The 16,501-nt window shown below is 34.9% G+C and overlaps 1 protein-coding gene across 4 annotated transcripts; it reads right to left on the bottom strand.

Annotated features, from left to right (window-relative positions):
* Positions 1 to 10,768: 10,768 nt before the first annotated feature.
* On the bottom strand, positions 10,769 to 14,552 carry LOC107913319 (zinc finger CCCH domain-containing protein 32). Of its 4 annotated transcripts, none has more exons than XM_016841884.2 (8): positions 14,217 to 14,550; positions 13,924 to 14,066; positions 13,058 to 13,120; positions 12,805 to 12,924; positions 12,408 to 12,698; positions 12,008 to 12,325; positions 11,325 to 11,536; positions 10,769 to 11,212 (listed from the first exon to the last, which is right to left on the bottom strand). In XM_016841884.2, the coding sequence occupies exons 1-8, from the start codon at positions 14,311 to 14,313 to the stop codon at positions 11,194 to 11,196; spliced, it is 1,263 nt and encodes a 420-aa protein (XP_016697373.1). In that variant the 5' UTR covers positions 14,314 to 14,550; the 3' UTR covers positions 10,769 to 11,193. The 4 variants fall into 4 exon arrangements, with proteins under 4 accessions (XP_016697373.1, XP_040955795.1, XP_016697359.1 ...); XM_041099861.1 differs by having other exon boundaries at positions 10,769 to 11,536; positions 14,217 to 14,330; positions 14,423 to 14,548; XM_016841870.2 differs by having other exon boundaries at positions 10,769 to 11,536; positions 14,217 to 14,552.
* Positions 14,553 to 16,501: the final 1,949 nt, after the last annotated feature.

Consider the following 16,501-nt stretch of genomic DNA (forward strand, 5'->3'; position numbering starts at 1 on the left):
ACTAATCCTGTTGTCCTTGATGATCTAGCGAAAACAAACTAGACGAGAGTAGAGTTCTCAAAACAAGTTGAAGATCGTTACAAACGGAAAGGGCAAGAGTGGAACTCCCAAAACAATACTTCAAAGGTCCCGAAAAAGAGGAAAAATAAGGTGAATAATGCGGGTAGGTATAACGAGGGTTATTCAAAGACAATTACCGCAAGCCAGCCAAGGACAGTTGCTACTGGCCATCAGATCCCCCCAAGATAAGAATCTAGCACAAAGCAAAACATTAAGAAGTCTCAATTTGCACCAATCCCAATATCATACCGGGAGCTGTATCAGAGTTTATTTGACGCACATGTTGTCTCCCCTTTCTACTTGAAGCCTTTACAACCTCCGTACCCCAAATGGTACGACACAAATGCGCAATGTGACTATCATGCAGGAATTACGAGGCATTCTATAGAAAACTGCACTGCCTTTAAAAATTTGGTCGAAAGGTTTATCAATATAGGCATTGTAAAATTTGAGGATTCACTCAGTATAGAAAACCCGCTACTCAATCATATGGATAATGGGGGGAATGCGATGAATGAAGAAATGTTAGGAAACGTTCACATCAGTGCCATATACGAAGAAACAACTGAAGAAGAGATCTTATTAGATATTCGCCCTTATAAACCTGGGAGTGTTCTAAATAATGGGGCAGCAAAAGAGACCTTGTAGTATTTAGAGCCTACTTAGAGTAATATTCAGAACACACTTGTTGCTTTCAGCCTAGAGGCAACAAGAACTCTTTTGTGAAATAGGCTCATGTCTAAACGTCGTTCTTTTAATGAAATATATCTTTGCGATCATTTTTGAGCCAATATTCTTTCATTCTTTATGAATAATTATTTTTATTCTTTCATTCTTTCTTCCAAATCATTCTTTCATTCATTCTTAATCATACATTCTTTGTATATTCTTTTGTACCTACAATAGGTCCCCAGATATCAATGACATGAGTGACGCTGCTACAGACTCAGAATCTCCTTTTGAGCGAGACATGTATTTAGAGGGATCTCATGACTTCGAAGATGACATAGATTGTAGCCTATCTCCGGACTTGTTAAAGATGGTAGAACAAGATGAAAAACAGATCCTACCTTACAAATAATTAATGGAGTCCATGGCTTTTCTCTATGTGGGGCATGGATGTCATTGAACCGATCTTGCCAAAAGTTTCTGGCGGTCAACAATTCAACTTTGCAGCCGTCGATTACCTCACTAAGTTGGCAGAAACTGCTTCATATGCCAATGTCACAAAGTCGGCGATCAGTAAATTCTTGAAAATCTATATGCCGGTATGAAATGCCAAAAAAGATCATATCCGACAACGCACTAAATTTGAACAACAGAACAATATCAAATGTTTGCAGTCTGTTCACGATTAATGCCATATCGTCTAAAAAAAAGCTTTACCGGGGCAACGTCTTCCTTTTTGGCTTATCGTGGTTTCACCCATTGAGGTCAAGATTCTCTTCTCTCTAAGTTTTTAGATCCAATCCCGATTGAAGAGGAATGTTCAAAGTTATCCATCATGGTCAAATGTGCCAAAAGCAAATGATGCGAGCTCACAAAAAGAAGAAGAAGAAGAAGAAGAAGAGTTTGCCCTAGAGGATTTCACGAGAGAGACCTAGTTTTGAAGAAGATCATTCCCATGTAAAAAAGAACATCATAAGAAAGTGAATGCCAAACTGGGAAGGACCTTATGTGGAAGATCTTGTCTAGAAAAGTGTTGATTTTGATCAGAAGGGATAACAATGACATGCCTAATCCTATGAGTTCAGATTCAATTAAAAAAATTTTTTAAAAGAAAAAAAAGGAAAAAGAAAAAAGAAAGAAGAAGAAAAAAATAAGAAAAAAGAAAAATGAGAGGCCAAGGTGAAAACCCGCAAAGGGTGCCTTAAGACTAAAGGGGATTTGAGTTAAAAACCCGAAAAGGACGGCTCAAAATTTTGATCAAAATGGGACATAAGATGGTCAAAGTAGCTCAAATTTTGATCAGATTGGGGCTTGTGGTGATCTTGTTATACCTGAATCAACAGGAAAGAGTATGCGACATCTTGGGGCATCGAAAAAGTCTTGTAGATCTCCTAAACACATGTCAAACTCGGAATGGTCCTTCAGAAAGTTGTACAGAGAATTCAAGCTGCTATATCTGGGGCACCTAACATTCATGCTATTTATATATTGAATTTGTTGTTCTTGGAATACTTCTTTCTTTTTCAAGATACGTGTTCCAATCAAGTCCTCTTATTCTTACTATCATTGATAATTTATTTCGAGCTATGCTCCTGAATCAATTCTATTTTATTCATCGTTATGATCTTTTGCAAGCATGTTGCATTGGAATAATGATTAATGGACAAATAATACTTTCGCAATGGAAGTTTTGCATATTACTCTAGAAGTTTCTAAATAATATAGAAACCTGAAACAGGACTATTTTTTAGAAAACACCAAGTTTAAAGGGTGAAATATCTAAGAAGGAAAAGTCTAAGTTAAGACTATCCTTTCGGATTTTGTTGTCCAAACATTGTTTGAACAAAATGACAAGATGCCCTGTTGGTGACAAAGCTTCAATGAACAAACAAGCAATGATCACTGAGTGATAAGAAGAGCAAGTTCTGCAATTGTGCATAAACATTTGGTACGACACCTTGGGAACGGTGTAAGGCTAAAGAGATTCAGATCCTGTATCCCTAAATTGCAGTGGGAAAGATTTGAGAAATAGCCAAATCTTATACTCAGTGGGAGAAAGATGGTTCAAAATTTATGTCCCAAAATTACAATGGATTGAGCCTTGAAGATTACAGTGGGGGCAATCCGGTTAAGTAAGATATGAGCATTACCAACCGGACAAGATAACATTATGACGTGTTGGCAATAAAGCCGTATTGAACAATGAGCAATAACAACTCAAACATTGAGGGATCATTTTCATGACATTTTGCATTCATGCATACATATTTAGTTAGGATATTTTGATTCATTTCGATCATAATATTCTAATCACTAGGAATAAATAGGTTCATAAAATAGATTATACATGTCATGTTCCCCAGAGAACAGATCAGTGAAGATAGCAGGTCTTGTCTTCCTGTACTGACAGCGAATCAAATCGAAGACACCAGTCTTGCTTTCTTGTACTGACAGTGAAGCAGACTGAAGATATCAGATCTTACCTTCCTGTACTGACAGCGGAGCAGACTGAAGATAGTAGATCTTGCCTTCCTGTATTGACAGCGAAGCAGATCGAAGACACCAGCCTTGCCTTCCTATACTGACAACAGAGCAGACTAAAGATAGTAGATCTTGCCTTCCTGTACTAACAACGAAGCAGATCGAAGACACCAGCTTTGCCTTCCTATACTAACAGCGGAGCAGACTGAAGATAGCAGATCTTACCTTCCTATACTGACAGCGAAGTAGATCGAAGATACCAGCCTTGCCTTCCTGTACTGATAGCAGAGCAGACTGAAGAGAGCAGATCTTGCCTTCCTGTACTGACAGCGAAGCAGATCGAAGACACCAGCCTTGCCTTCCTGTACTGACAGCGGAGCAGACTAAAGGTAGCAAATCTTGTCTTCCTGTACTGACAGCGAAGCAGATCGAACACACCAGCGTTGCCTTCCTGTATTGACAGCGGAGCAGACTGAAGATAACAGATCTTGCCTTCCTGTACTGACAGTGAAGCCAATCGAAGACACCAGCCTTGCCTTCCTGTTCTGACAGTGAAGCAGACTGAAGATAGTAGATCTTACCTTCCTGTACTGACAGCGAAGCAAATCGAAGACACCATAGTTTGAGCAAAGCAGATTAAAGATAGCAAACCTTATCTCCCTGAAGTTGCAGTGGAGCAGGTTGAAATTACAAGTCTTATCTCCCTAAAGTTACAGTGGAGCAGACTAAAGATAGCAAACCTTATCTCTCTGAATTTGCAGTGGAGCAGGTTGAAGATACAAGTCTTATCTCCCTGAAGTTGCAGTGGAGCAGATTAAAGTTACTAGTCCTATCTCCCTGAAGTTTGCAGTGGAGCGGATTAAAATGATAGATCTTATCTCTCTAAAGTTGTACTAGAGCAGATCACACCATAACCAGTCCTATCTCCCTAAGCAGTAATAGAGTAGGTTGAACATTGCAGATCCTGTCTCCCTAAGTAGTAGCAGAGCAGATTGTGGACGGCGAATCTTATCTTCCAAGGTAGTAAAGAAGCAGATTTAGGCAACCAATCCTATCTCCCTGAGCAACAGTGGAGTAGGTTGAAGATTGCAGATCCTGTTTCCCTAAGCAGTAGTGGAGCAGATCAAAGACGGTAAATCTTATCTTCTCAAGGTAGTAGGGAAGCAGACTAAAACCACAAATTTTGTCCCCTTAAAGTTACAGTAGAGTGGATTTAAGCTACAAGTCGTATCTCTTTAAAGTGCAGTGGAGTGGATCTACGCAACAAGACACAGTGGACTGGAATGAAGCTACTTCAAGAAAGAGAAGCATCAAAAGAAGTCAAAACTCGACGAAACCGGGCAAAATTGGTCTTTCTTAGTCTTTGCTCTGTTCTCGTTACACGACAACGAACATAGAGAGGCAACTGTACAAGCCCATTTTGCTCAGGCCCAGACAAATAAAACCCAAAAAAAAGAATAATTAACAGTCCAAGAAATTTAACCCAAAACACCCTAGCCCAAATGCCAAACCTAAACCTAACCCTAGCAGCCCACTAAACCCAATAACATAAAATAACAAAAAATGAACAAAACCCTAGGTGCGTTGCACCTAGGGCCTTTTGTCTTCTGACGCCTGCCAGTCTACCGCCACACAGCCAACAACTCATTCTACCACCGCCGTACCTGCTTCAACCACTCACTTGTAGGGAAATGACAACAAATATAGAAAATTCTTGTAAAAATGGCTATAAAGCCATCTAGAACCATTGTAAATGGGGGGATTTTTCTTTTGAAAAAAAAAGACAGATTCAAACACATAAAAAACAAACAGTAGATCGAAGAAAAACAAGTTGGAGCGTGCAAAGGTCATTTTTTTTTATTTCCGAAACTATTTACATTCGAAAACCTCTTCATTTTCCTTTTGTTTTTAAAAAAAACTGTATTCATATATATATATATCAAAATATAAAAAAAAGAGAAAAAAACTTACCCTTTTAGTTTTTCGGCCACCGTGGACGGCGGCGCTGTCACCGGTAACTGGCGGCCGCCACGGCGGCTCTCCTCTTTGGATTCTGGGCAGTACTTAGAGAAGAAAATTGAGAGAAAGAAGTTTTTTTTTTAAACAGCTATACAAATGAATTTTTTTCTTTAAATTTTTACTTTTATAAGCCCCCAAAACTACGTCGTTCTGGGACTGGCTTCATATGCCCAAAACGACGGTGTTTTGACACGACCCGCGTCCAACCCGATCGGCAAGCCTAGAATTCGCGTGTTTCTGGATAAAAGGGGTTATTTACGCCTCTAGTCCTTCCGCTTTTGAGGTTATTTGCAATCAGGTCCTATGTTTTTATTTTTTTAATTTTTTTATTTTGCCACAAAATTTCACCTTTCTCTCGATTTGGTCCTTAATGAAGCTGTGCGTTTTGGAAGGGAAAGGAAAATTGCCCTTTTAGTCCCTCTATGTTATTTGCACGTTCAGAATTGTCTCTCCCCTTTAATTTATTTACGTTTCGACCCCGAATTTTAATTTTTTATTTCGATTTAGTCATTTTCTTTGTTATTTTGGTTGTTTTCTCATTGAAATTAATCAATTGAATACTATTATTGTTATAATTATATTATTATTATTATTTACTCATTTATATATTTTAATTTCAAACTTTGTTATATATATGCATACTAGATATTTTTATAATTTTATTTGTTTTCGTTATTGTTATTATTGTTTTATTTGATATTTATTTATTTATGTGTTCATTATTATTTAAAAAAAACGTTTTAGTTTCATTTGTCTATTTATTTGTTTTTTTTATATGTAATCGATTTGTCTTTTTTTATTTATTATTTTTGTTGTGATTGCTCGTGTTATCTATGTTCATATCGTTATATTCATTATTGTCATTTATTAATGCAGCATTTATTCATATATCAAATTTAACATTACATCAATTTTTACCCAAAATTCGTAAAAAAAAAGAAAATTTTGAAAATAAAGGCAATACTCGGTATTTGGGATCTTCGAGAGGGTTTAGCCCTAACGTATTGGGTTCCAATTTTTTCGTTGAATCTAAATAATCGAGAATGCTCTTTAATCAAGAAACATAAATAAAAAGTTCATTATCGGGATTTTAATACGTTGTGTCCTAACGCATTAGATATGACACGTTGTTTTCTCGAGATGAGGATTTTTTCTAAAAAATAATAAAGGCAATATTTTATGTTTGTAAATTCGAGAAAATGTGCCCTAATGTGCTGGGTTTCGATTTTTTCGACCAACTAGCCAAATATCCTTTTAAATTTCAAAGTAAGGCAATATTTTACGTTTAGAAATTCGAGAAAACGTGCCCTAATGTACTGGGATTCGATTTCTCGTTTAGCCAAATAGCCAAATACGCTCTTAAAAGTATGGGTTTTGGAAACCATAAGGTGATCTTGGTTTCGAGTGTTTAAAGTATCGTATCCTAATGTGCTGGATGTGATATTCTTTCGGAACAAGAGAATCTTAAATTCCAACCCATATTGTTCGAAAGTTTTTAGGATTGTATTTTTAAAATTCTTCAAAGTTTTCAATTTTCGACATTAAGACATTAACTAATCAACTAGGTACCAATTTTTGGGCATTACGAGGGTACTAGTCCTTCCTCGTACGTAACCGACTCCCGAACCTGTTTTTTTGAATTTCATGGACCAAAATCGTTGTTTTAATAAAATTAAATTGTTTATTAAAAACCACTTTTCAAGGTGATCTGATCACACCTTATCAAAAAAGATTGGTGGCGACTCTCGTTTTCGTTTTCGTTTTCGTTTTTAAAATCCAAGTCGACCCCGTTTTATTCCAAAAAACGGTGTCAACATTGTCAATTTTGCCCAATTTTATTCAAAAACATTTTAATTTTTTATATCAAAATATATTATCAAAAAAATTTATAAGTTTTTAATAATTTTTATACAATTTTATAATATTTTTAATATATTTTATTAATTTTATAAAAATTATAATTTTTATATTTTTATAATATTTATAAGTTTTTATTTTTTTATAAATTTATATCATTTTTAAAATTTTTAATATTTTCAATTTTCAATTTTCAATTTTCAATTTTCAATTTTCAATTTTTATATAATTTATAATATTTTTATGATAAAAATATTAGATTAAACCATAAGCTGTCATGTGTCACCATCTGATTGGTCCTTCAATTTATTTAAACGGTCAACGTGTTCAATTACGGATTTCATTAATGGAGAGGTTTAATTAATTTTTTAGTTAATGGTAGGGCTCAATTGGGTGTGAATTTAATACAATGGTTTAATTGATTTTTTTAGCATTTTCCTAAAGGTTTTTTTTTTTTACATATAAGCGTTTTAAAAATAAACATATAAGGCTCTTTGGTGAGATTAGTTCTAATGAGATTAAAAACAATGGTGATGGTGAAATTGAATATTGTAGTGATGAGATTAAAACAGCGGCGAGATATATATTTGGATTGAAACGCAATTATGGAGGTGAGGTGATAATGAGAAACGACTATTAAAGACATTAAATTAATAATTAAATATAAAAAAACTTTTAAATTATATTATTTTTAATGAAATTATTAAAAATATGTCAAAACATTAAACTAATAATTTAATATAACAAAAGTTTTAAATTATTTCATTTTTATGAAATTATTAAAAATGTCCAATTATATTTTATTAATAAATTAGTAATATTTTTAAATTTTTATTATTGATGTAATTGTATTAATAATTATTTTATATTAAACCAAGTGTAGTTTTTGGGCATTTTCTAATGATATTTTACCTATAGAATTTTGGAAAGGTCACGTGTTTATATAAAATTAAATTAATTAATTCCCATCTTTTTGGGTAAATAAATGATAATTTGCCATATATATACAAACATCCTGTTAGTGATGCTGTCTAAATAGTAAACTAAAACAAATATTTGCTTAAACATTTTTATTAGAGATGCATTTCAATCCTGCAACAATCATCAATATTCATCTGAAAGGGCCATTCCAAGGTTCCAACAATCCTAAAAAGGCATTTTGAATTAAACAGTCACAAGGAAAAACAAATACCGTAAAACACTGCTATGATATTTTTGTAAGCAAGAACCCCAGTTGCTACAATTGGAGTTGAAATCTGTTAACCAGTGAGATGAATAAGGGAGGAAGATGGTGGTTGAATGGAGAAAGCTAAGATGCAGGCTTGGGAGAGATCTCTGTTTGTGGTTCAGTTAGGGAATTGAAGGAGGAATGTCTATGTCCTGTGTATTAGCTGTTGCATGGCTCTTTTATAGTGGGTGGCAAGTTCAACTACGTGTCTTGAGGTTGCTAACATGAGAGTGATAATCCTAACAATGACAATTTTGGATGAAACATTTTAAGATGACAAGCAATCAATTACCAGAGTCTCCACATGGCTCTCATATAATCTCAATAAAGGTGCCCAGCTCCTAAGTTTGTCAAGTTAAGGTTTACAAACTAACTCAAGTTTCGAAGTGTCGTTAGCTTCACGGAGAGACAAATGTCATATCCAAAGGGCCATAAGTCTGTCATTTAGAAAAACAAGAAAAAAAATGATTATTTTGTAATAATTAGAAAATGTTAATTTTATGATGTGGGCTTAATTAAATAATATAATATTAGTTTAAAATAGGATATGATATATTTAACTAGTATATTGTGGCTTGAAAAACTCAGAATTATTGCATTTAACTAATGAATAAAATATTAAATTGGGTCGAGCTAAATGCAAAATGCAAAATTCTTTTTAACTATCTCCACTTTCTCCCTCACTTTTCTCTTTGGTGGTTTATTTTTTATTCTCTCTTTCTCTCGATTTTTTAATTATTTTTGTGGTAGTTTTCCTGGTGAATGAATTTTGTTATATTCTACCGAGTGAAAATATGTTCATAAATAAAGTTTGCTATGTTTTCTCTAAAAACCATGACAATACCAACAATCTACTTTGTTTTGTTTTTGTTTTTTAAATCGTGTCAATGTTAGTAGTTATAGTTTTATTGTTTTTCTCTTGTTACTTTTTGTTTCATTTTGAGAAGTTGCAAAGGAGGTTGAGCCATTAAAGAGTCTTTTTGAATACCTTTGGCATTGTCAGTATAGCTGACTTGGACTTGGAGTAAAATGTTGTTAACGACTGATCAAGGTGAAATAATCTTCTAATTATGTCATTTTAGTGATCATTAACGTCTATATCTTTTCTCAATTGTAAATTGTAATTATTCAATTGCTTAATAGGTTATGTTGTCACTACACTATAGTTGGCTACCCCAACATGTTATACATTGCAAAGTTATTTTGACTAATAATAGAAGAGTGAGTATTTGATATATTGACAATGTATTTCTTTTATTCCACAAGCAATCCTTTAACCTTGCTCTATAGAATACTTGTCAACTCTAGCTGCGTACCAAATATTTTCCGTAATAAATTACCATTTTCTCTAAAACATCGCATCATGTCACTTAAAATACCACATCATTTAATTAAATCAATCTAGCTAATACCACTTCACTTAACTAAATCAATGTTATAATCTTTTTGAACTCAAACATTGTAGCGTATGTAAAGTAAAAACCATTACGATTACAATCACGGAAATTTAAAGCTGACCTATGAAGTGAATAAGACTTCGGCCATCCAAAGGTTTCCGTATAGCCCTTCCGGAAGTCGCTGTGTCGACTGCATGAGGTATTTTCAATTGAAGCTTGCAAGTGTGTTGTTACTCAATTGCCTTGTTTACTTTCAAACAATTTAAACCCCACTAATCAACCCTATCAACTAGCCAAAGTGTCTCTCCTAAAACATGAAGCTTTGTCAAGTAAACAGTTTTTCTTCAACTGTCACAAAGAAAACAATCACTCTACTGGTATATAGGCCAAAATGCACTCCGCATTATAGTATAGGGACCTGTACAGTAGTTTTACTGATTTTAGCTGAAAAATAAGCGTGCTAATTAAAGCTTTGGCGCCTTACTACTTACACCACCCAAAGCTTTGTTCCCATGAAATGGTCTGTAGGCAATTTCTTAAACCCTTTCCAACAAATATAAAGGACAAATAGTCAAAACTATCAGCCATAAACTAACCAGTGCGAAAACTAAGCAGGGCATGAGGGGAATTGGTAGTTGACGTGCAAAGTTCAATAGATTGCCTGAATCTATAGCAAACCAATCATCAATGACATGATGCATGAGGTTCGACTATGGTTCGTATAAGTAGTTATAAATAAATAAATAATTCACAGGTTTCCATTGTATTCATATATAAATAAGTTGGACCCCTCAAAGATCATGCATTTCTCTTACTTAGAAGTTGCAATAAAAATGTGTCCCCCTCAAGCCTTCCAAAGCTTTTACAACTTGTGGCCGAGAAATGTGGCAATAGAACACCTTTTAACTCTATCATCTAATATCAAACGATAAACAGAGCAATAGCAAACTGCAAATTTCTCCTCATATTCACTAAAGTGGCCTAAACAGAATAAAAAATTAGGGGGAAAGGAGCGGAAATAAACAGCAGGGACAAAATGAACTAATAACATTTGTCATACAAGGTGGAAATTCTCTTCATTCCTTCATTGAAGATTGATAAGCATACAAACAGCAAGTTGAAAGGAGAATCACAGGCTAACCTGATATAATGGCGATCTCTGTTGTGATTATTTGGAAGGTAGATTAGCCCTTCATACTCTGTTTGCTACAAAAGCTTATTGCCAATAATATTGATGGTATCAAAAAGGCAAGGTAGGGATAAAATACAATCAGTTCTATTGTGAGGTAAGGCAGATTGGTAGATAACCCTTGCTGCTGGGAAATGTAATGTTCCGCAGCTGACTATAATTTACGGAGATCTATTAACACAAAACATATCAAGGTTGGTGAAGCAACATCTGCAAGACAATGAAAAACTGCTCTAGCATGTTACATCAATTTGAGTGAACCTCAGCACCCTGTATTGTACTTCTGCTACTGCTTAAACTCTGACTTGAAAGCTGAAAATCAGAAAAGTGAACAGATCCAGTCTGTGAAAAAATCAAACCAACTGAACTACTAGCTGTGCTTGCAGAAGAAGAAATTCTGCTCAGATAGGAGTCCTTCTTGGACCTTGAAATCATCTCAGGCCGTAATTCAGAAGAAGAGGAAGAAGGGGCTAATGTAGCCAGCAAAGACCCAACTGTATAGGGTGCAACTGGAATATCAATGAGAGATGACGCTGACGGACTATATCTCATTGTTCCTATTGGATGATAAAATTTGCAAGTAGAACCAAACTTGCAGTGCCCATTCTGCAAGTAGAAAGCACAAGGCTGCACCCCCTGTTTACAGGAAATGACAATCAAATTAAGACGATTTTTAAAAACTATGTATCATGTGTTAGCATAGACACTACATCTTGACTTAACAAAATAGCAAGGGCAATAAACTAACAGTTCAAGACAGCAATGCTAAAGTTGAACAGACAAACAAAGAAAAAGCATGCTCCATTATGGAAGAAATATGGGGCCAAAAGGCAGCAGTTTCTTTCTTTCCCCAACAAAAACTTCAAACTATATAGCAGATAAATTAAGATGCATAATTTTGGGCATAGGGAAGCCAAAGGCAATTTCAAAGGTACTAGAAACATATTAACCTAAAAAAACTTACTTTACAATGAAAGTTCTTTAAGCCAAGAAAGATCTCTATGAAATCCTATTCTAAAACAACAGTAATTATCACAACAGAATGTCCACTTGGACAGTAAGTATACAGTGATAAAATAAAGATAAGAGATTGAAATATTCACATACCGGACGTAAAGGAAGTCCCATTGGGCTGAGGATGCAATTTGTTTGTTGCACAACCTTGTCTCTAGGATGATGATACCTACAAGAAGATCCAAATTTACAGTTGCCGGTCCTCAAATAGTATTGGCATTCACGTTCACCAGGTCTCTCTGGAAATGTTTGTTCCTTCTGGTTACTGCTTGAAGGACCAGTAGAAGAGGGCAAGGAAGAATAAGGTCCTGCAAGTGAAGGTGCCGAAGAAGATAACTGTGTTAGTCCATAGAGAGAAGTTGCTCCAACAGCAGGTTGTGCACCAGGGGAGAGTGCCGGGCTTACGGGTGCCTGCACCAAGCAAGCCAAAAACAACTTTATGAATCCATATAATTTTGGCATTATCTTAATGCAATTATGCTAATCATCCTACCGAGTAGTGACTCCAACCAGGAATAGGAACCACTCCAGGGGAAAACAGTACAGGACCATAAGCCCCTTGAACATATGAACCAGGTAATAATGGAGGCCTCGCCACTCTCACACTGGTGGGTGCCCCCCCATACTGTTCAGGTAGAGGGACTGAAGGAGACTGCACCGGCTGATAAAATTGAGGTGCAGATGCTGGCATTGATGTGCCAGCTGGTTGAGGATGATGGAATTTACAAGTAACACCAAATTTGCACTGCCCTGTTTTCAAATAGTAGGAGCATTCTTTCTCACCCTGTTAATGGATGCAGATCAGATTGGTGTCTGGATGTTTTAAGAATTCCTTAAACAGATAAATACAAATAAAGGAGGAAGGAAACAAGAAAGGAGATCATCCAAACCGGTCGTAATGGGTATCCGTATATATTCAACGGAACATGGCCAAAGGATCCACCTCCGTGTTTTGGATGGTGGAATTTACAGGAGGCACCAAATTTACAGGTTCCAGTTTTTAAATAAAACTGCATGCGCCAAAAAAAATTAAAAAATGGGCAACTTAAAGAAGAGAAAAAATTTTCATTCTGGCATTAATTAGCAAAAGGGATAGATAAAAACAATTTTGCATTATCACATAAAACGAAATTATTCCTTTACCTGACATGCAGGTTCCCCAGGTCGTTCAGGGTACTCCCCTGTAGCTCTTACAGCAGCCTCAACCTAAATGGCATCATAACCAAGGATGACTGAACACTCAAAAGAGGCTTAAGACATAGTACAGGAAAAATCTTATCTCAGTTCTAAACCACAAATAACGAGAAGACCTAAGTAAACTTTAAATTCTCTTACACCATCCTATCTATAAGAAGGTTTACTTTTAACTTGAGATGAGTCCTATGAAACACAACTCCAAGGTGAAATCTCCCCGCTATTTGCTTCACTTGCCCACAAATTAAACAAAACTTTTGGAAACAAAGACCGTCTATCGATTATACCAAAATCAAAGAGTTTGGCATGAATTAGAGTGTAAGACAGGCCAACCAAATTACAGTCAAATTACAGTGCTTGGAACAATGCTGAAGAAATAGACATAGACTTAAGTTAGAGCCATTTAAATCAGAGATCCAGAATATAGGATGTCAAGCAAACTTCTAAATTGCAGGTCCAGTTTCTATTTGGCGGTAAATATTACACTACGAATCATGCTCATCAGAGCTCCTAAGAGCTAGAAGAAACAAATATATGCTTCAATTACTGCTACTATTATGGAAGCATCAAAATGTACCATGATACATGCTCCTACTACCTAGAGCATTTTGCACATCCATCGTTGATCTTGAAAGTATAGTAAGTTCATTTACTTACACCTCCACTGTCACCATTAACAGTGTAATCCGACAACATAAATAGATATTGTTTATTCCATTTCACATTAATCAATCAGTATCAGTTAAATGCAGAATCAAACATAGCTAACAAAATAAAGCCCCACTTTTCGAAGAAAATGATAAGGAGAAATTTACCGCGGCACGGTTACGAGGATGATTATAACGGCACCTATTACCGTATCCACAGAACCCGGTTCGCATATAGTAAACACAGTCAGGTACCCCGGGCCGTTCCGGGTACGATCCGGTGCCCCTCAACGATAACTGCCACATGGATTCTGCATTATACCAAAGAAAATACTAAGGAAAACTGTAACTCACTCTCCACATTATATAAAAAAGAAAAACCTAAAACTCCAAACAGTAAGTGACGTCGTTACAATGTGTGAAGAAAACAGGAAAATAAATATTGAAAAAAACAAAAGTACCTTCAAGGCCGCCAGTTTCGGGACCAGCGGGAATCCATTCGAGCTGATGACCCGAAAAAGATCCATTCCGCGCCGGGTTTTGACCGTACAACTCCATCAAAACTGGTTTCCTTCCTGTTGGGGGATTCTGTACAGTAGTATCTTACCGACTTTACAAGAAAATAAATGAAGGTTGTACGGAGAATCTGAGAATGTTCTAGACTGACCGGAGAGAGCTCGATCGAGTGTGGAACTTTGCTAAAGAAAAAAATAAGGAGGAAGAAGGAGAGAGAGAGATTCTTCCACTTCAATGGAGCTTTGTTTATTCGCTCTCTTTTTCTCTCTCAAATACTGTACGGTATAGGTTCGGCGCTTTTTTATAGTAGTATCGTATGATTACAACTTTTTGTCCAAGTATAGTATTTATTTTTGTTGGTTAAAATAGGTTTCAAATTCCTCTACTTTTTCTACATTTAAAATTTAATCCTTTACTTTTATTTTTAAAAATGCAATTTTATTTGTTAATACATTAAAAATTTTCTATAAATTCCAAATTGACTATAATTTCATTTTTTATTACATGTTTATCAAGTGATTTTTTTTATTTTAAAATGTCGAACCAATGAATTTAATAGAAACATTTTAACATAGTTAATAATTGGACTTTGAAATTTAAATTTTAAAAAATAGGACTACATCCTTAGGAATAAAAGTAAGACTAAATTATAAATGTACAAAGAGTACGAAGATTTGGAGTATATTTTAACCTATTTTTTAGCTTAACTATAGAATTGACCCTCAAATTATAGCGTTTTTCTCATTTAGGTACTTTTTTTTTGTCAAAAGTGCTACTAAATTATCAATTTCGTCTCATTTTACCCAATAAGTGTATGGCATGCATAAAAATATGCGAGGTGTCTTGTTTTTATTGGATGATATCGCGTTTTGGGTAAAATGAAATGAAATTGATAATTAAAATACTACTTTTATTAAAAAATTAAATACCAACATGAGAAAAACGATATAATTTTTGTATTAATTTTTTATTAAAGTTTTTTATGCATATTATTTTTTAAATATTATTATTCTAATGGATCTTTTTAATTATACTAGCAAAATTAAGTAGTCATGTGTTTTTTTTATTTTTAAAAATAAATTAACCACACATTATGATTATAGGTTAATTTATAAGAATATGTTAAAAAAATTATTTAAGAAACTATGCTAAAATTTTACAAATTTACCGATCTATGTTGTTTTTGGAGAGAGAAAAGAAAATGCGTCCTACGTGACACGTTGTCACTTACCCAAAAAAAATGTCCTATTTTCTTGCAGTTGGAAATTAGAAGTTTGTAGATTTATTTTTATCCGTGTTTGGGATAAACATGGTCATAGTTTTAAGGAATGCTTGAAATTACGGTGGTACTATGGAGTTGGGTAACCTATAAATTTCATCTTCCATGTGAGTATGAAGCCATCACCTGGGAAGTTGGATCACGTTGCAACTCAAGGTCCCAGTTGATGATGATTATACGGTCTGGGGTTGAAGTACAACTAGGGCTTCAAGTTTACAAAGGTTATGCTATCAAAGGATGGAGCATAAATGAGGCCCCAGTTGAAAGTTGTTATGTAGGCACGACAAACAATTTTTCCTCGTCAAAGGAGGACGGTTTATAAAACCCAAATAGAAGTACGAGGAAGAAAAACGCAGTGGTCTTTTAGTATAATCAAGTATTTCATTTTATCCATGTCCACCAAAGACAGTAATCTCGTTATTATATTATGTGACATATTTGGGGCGTAATAAGTTTTACTAACAGGGTCACTGTCTTTGATGGACATGGACATCACAAATACTTGATTATATTGGAAGGCCCCTCTGTTTTTCTTCTTCGCACTTCCGTGTAGGTTTTATAAAGGATGCTCATCTGACGAGGAAAAATTGGTTGTCATGCATGCATAACCACCATCAATTAGGGCCCCAATTATGCTCCATCCTTTAACAGCATAACCTTTGTAAACATGAAGCCCTAGTTACACTTCAACCTGATACAGTATAATCACTGCTAACTTGGAACTTGAGTTGCAAAACGATCCCAATTTTTAAATAATGGTGCCATACTCACACATCAAGTGAAATTTGTAGGTCATTGAGCTCCATGACATTACTATGATTTCAAACACAACTTAAAACTATGACTATGTCTCCCTCAAAGCGATAGAGAAATAAATCTTTAAACCCTGAAAAAATCAACATACAAGGAAAAAGAAAAAAACTTGTTTACTAAATTAAGGGGATGGGAATA

This window comes from Gossypium hirsutum, chromosome D08, assembly GCF_007990345.1.
Source record: "Gossypium hirsutum isolate 1008001.06 chromosome D08, Gossypium_hirsutum_v2.1, whole genome shotgun sequence".
NCBI classification, from domain to species: Eukaryota; Viridiplantae; Streptophyta; class Magnoliopsida; order Malvales; family Malvaceae; genus Gossypium; species Gossypium hirsutum.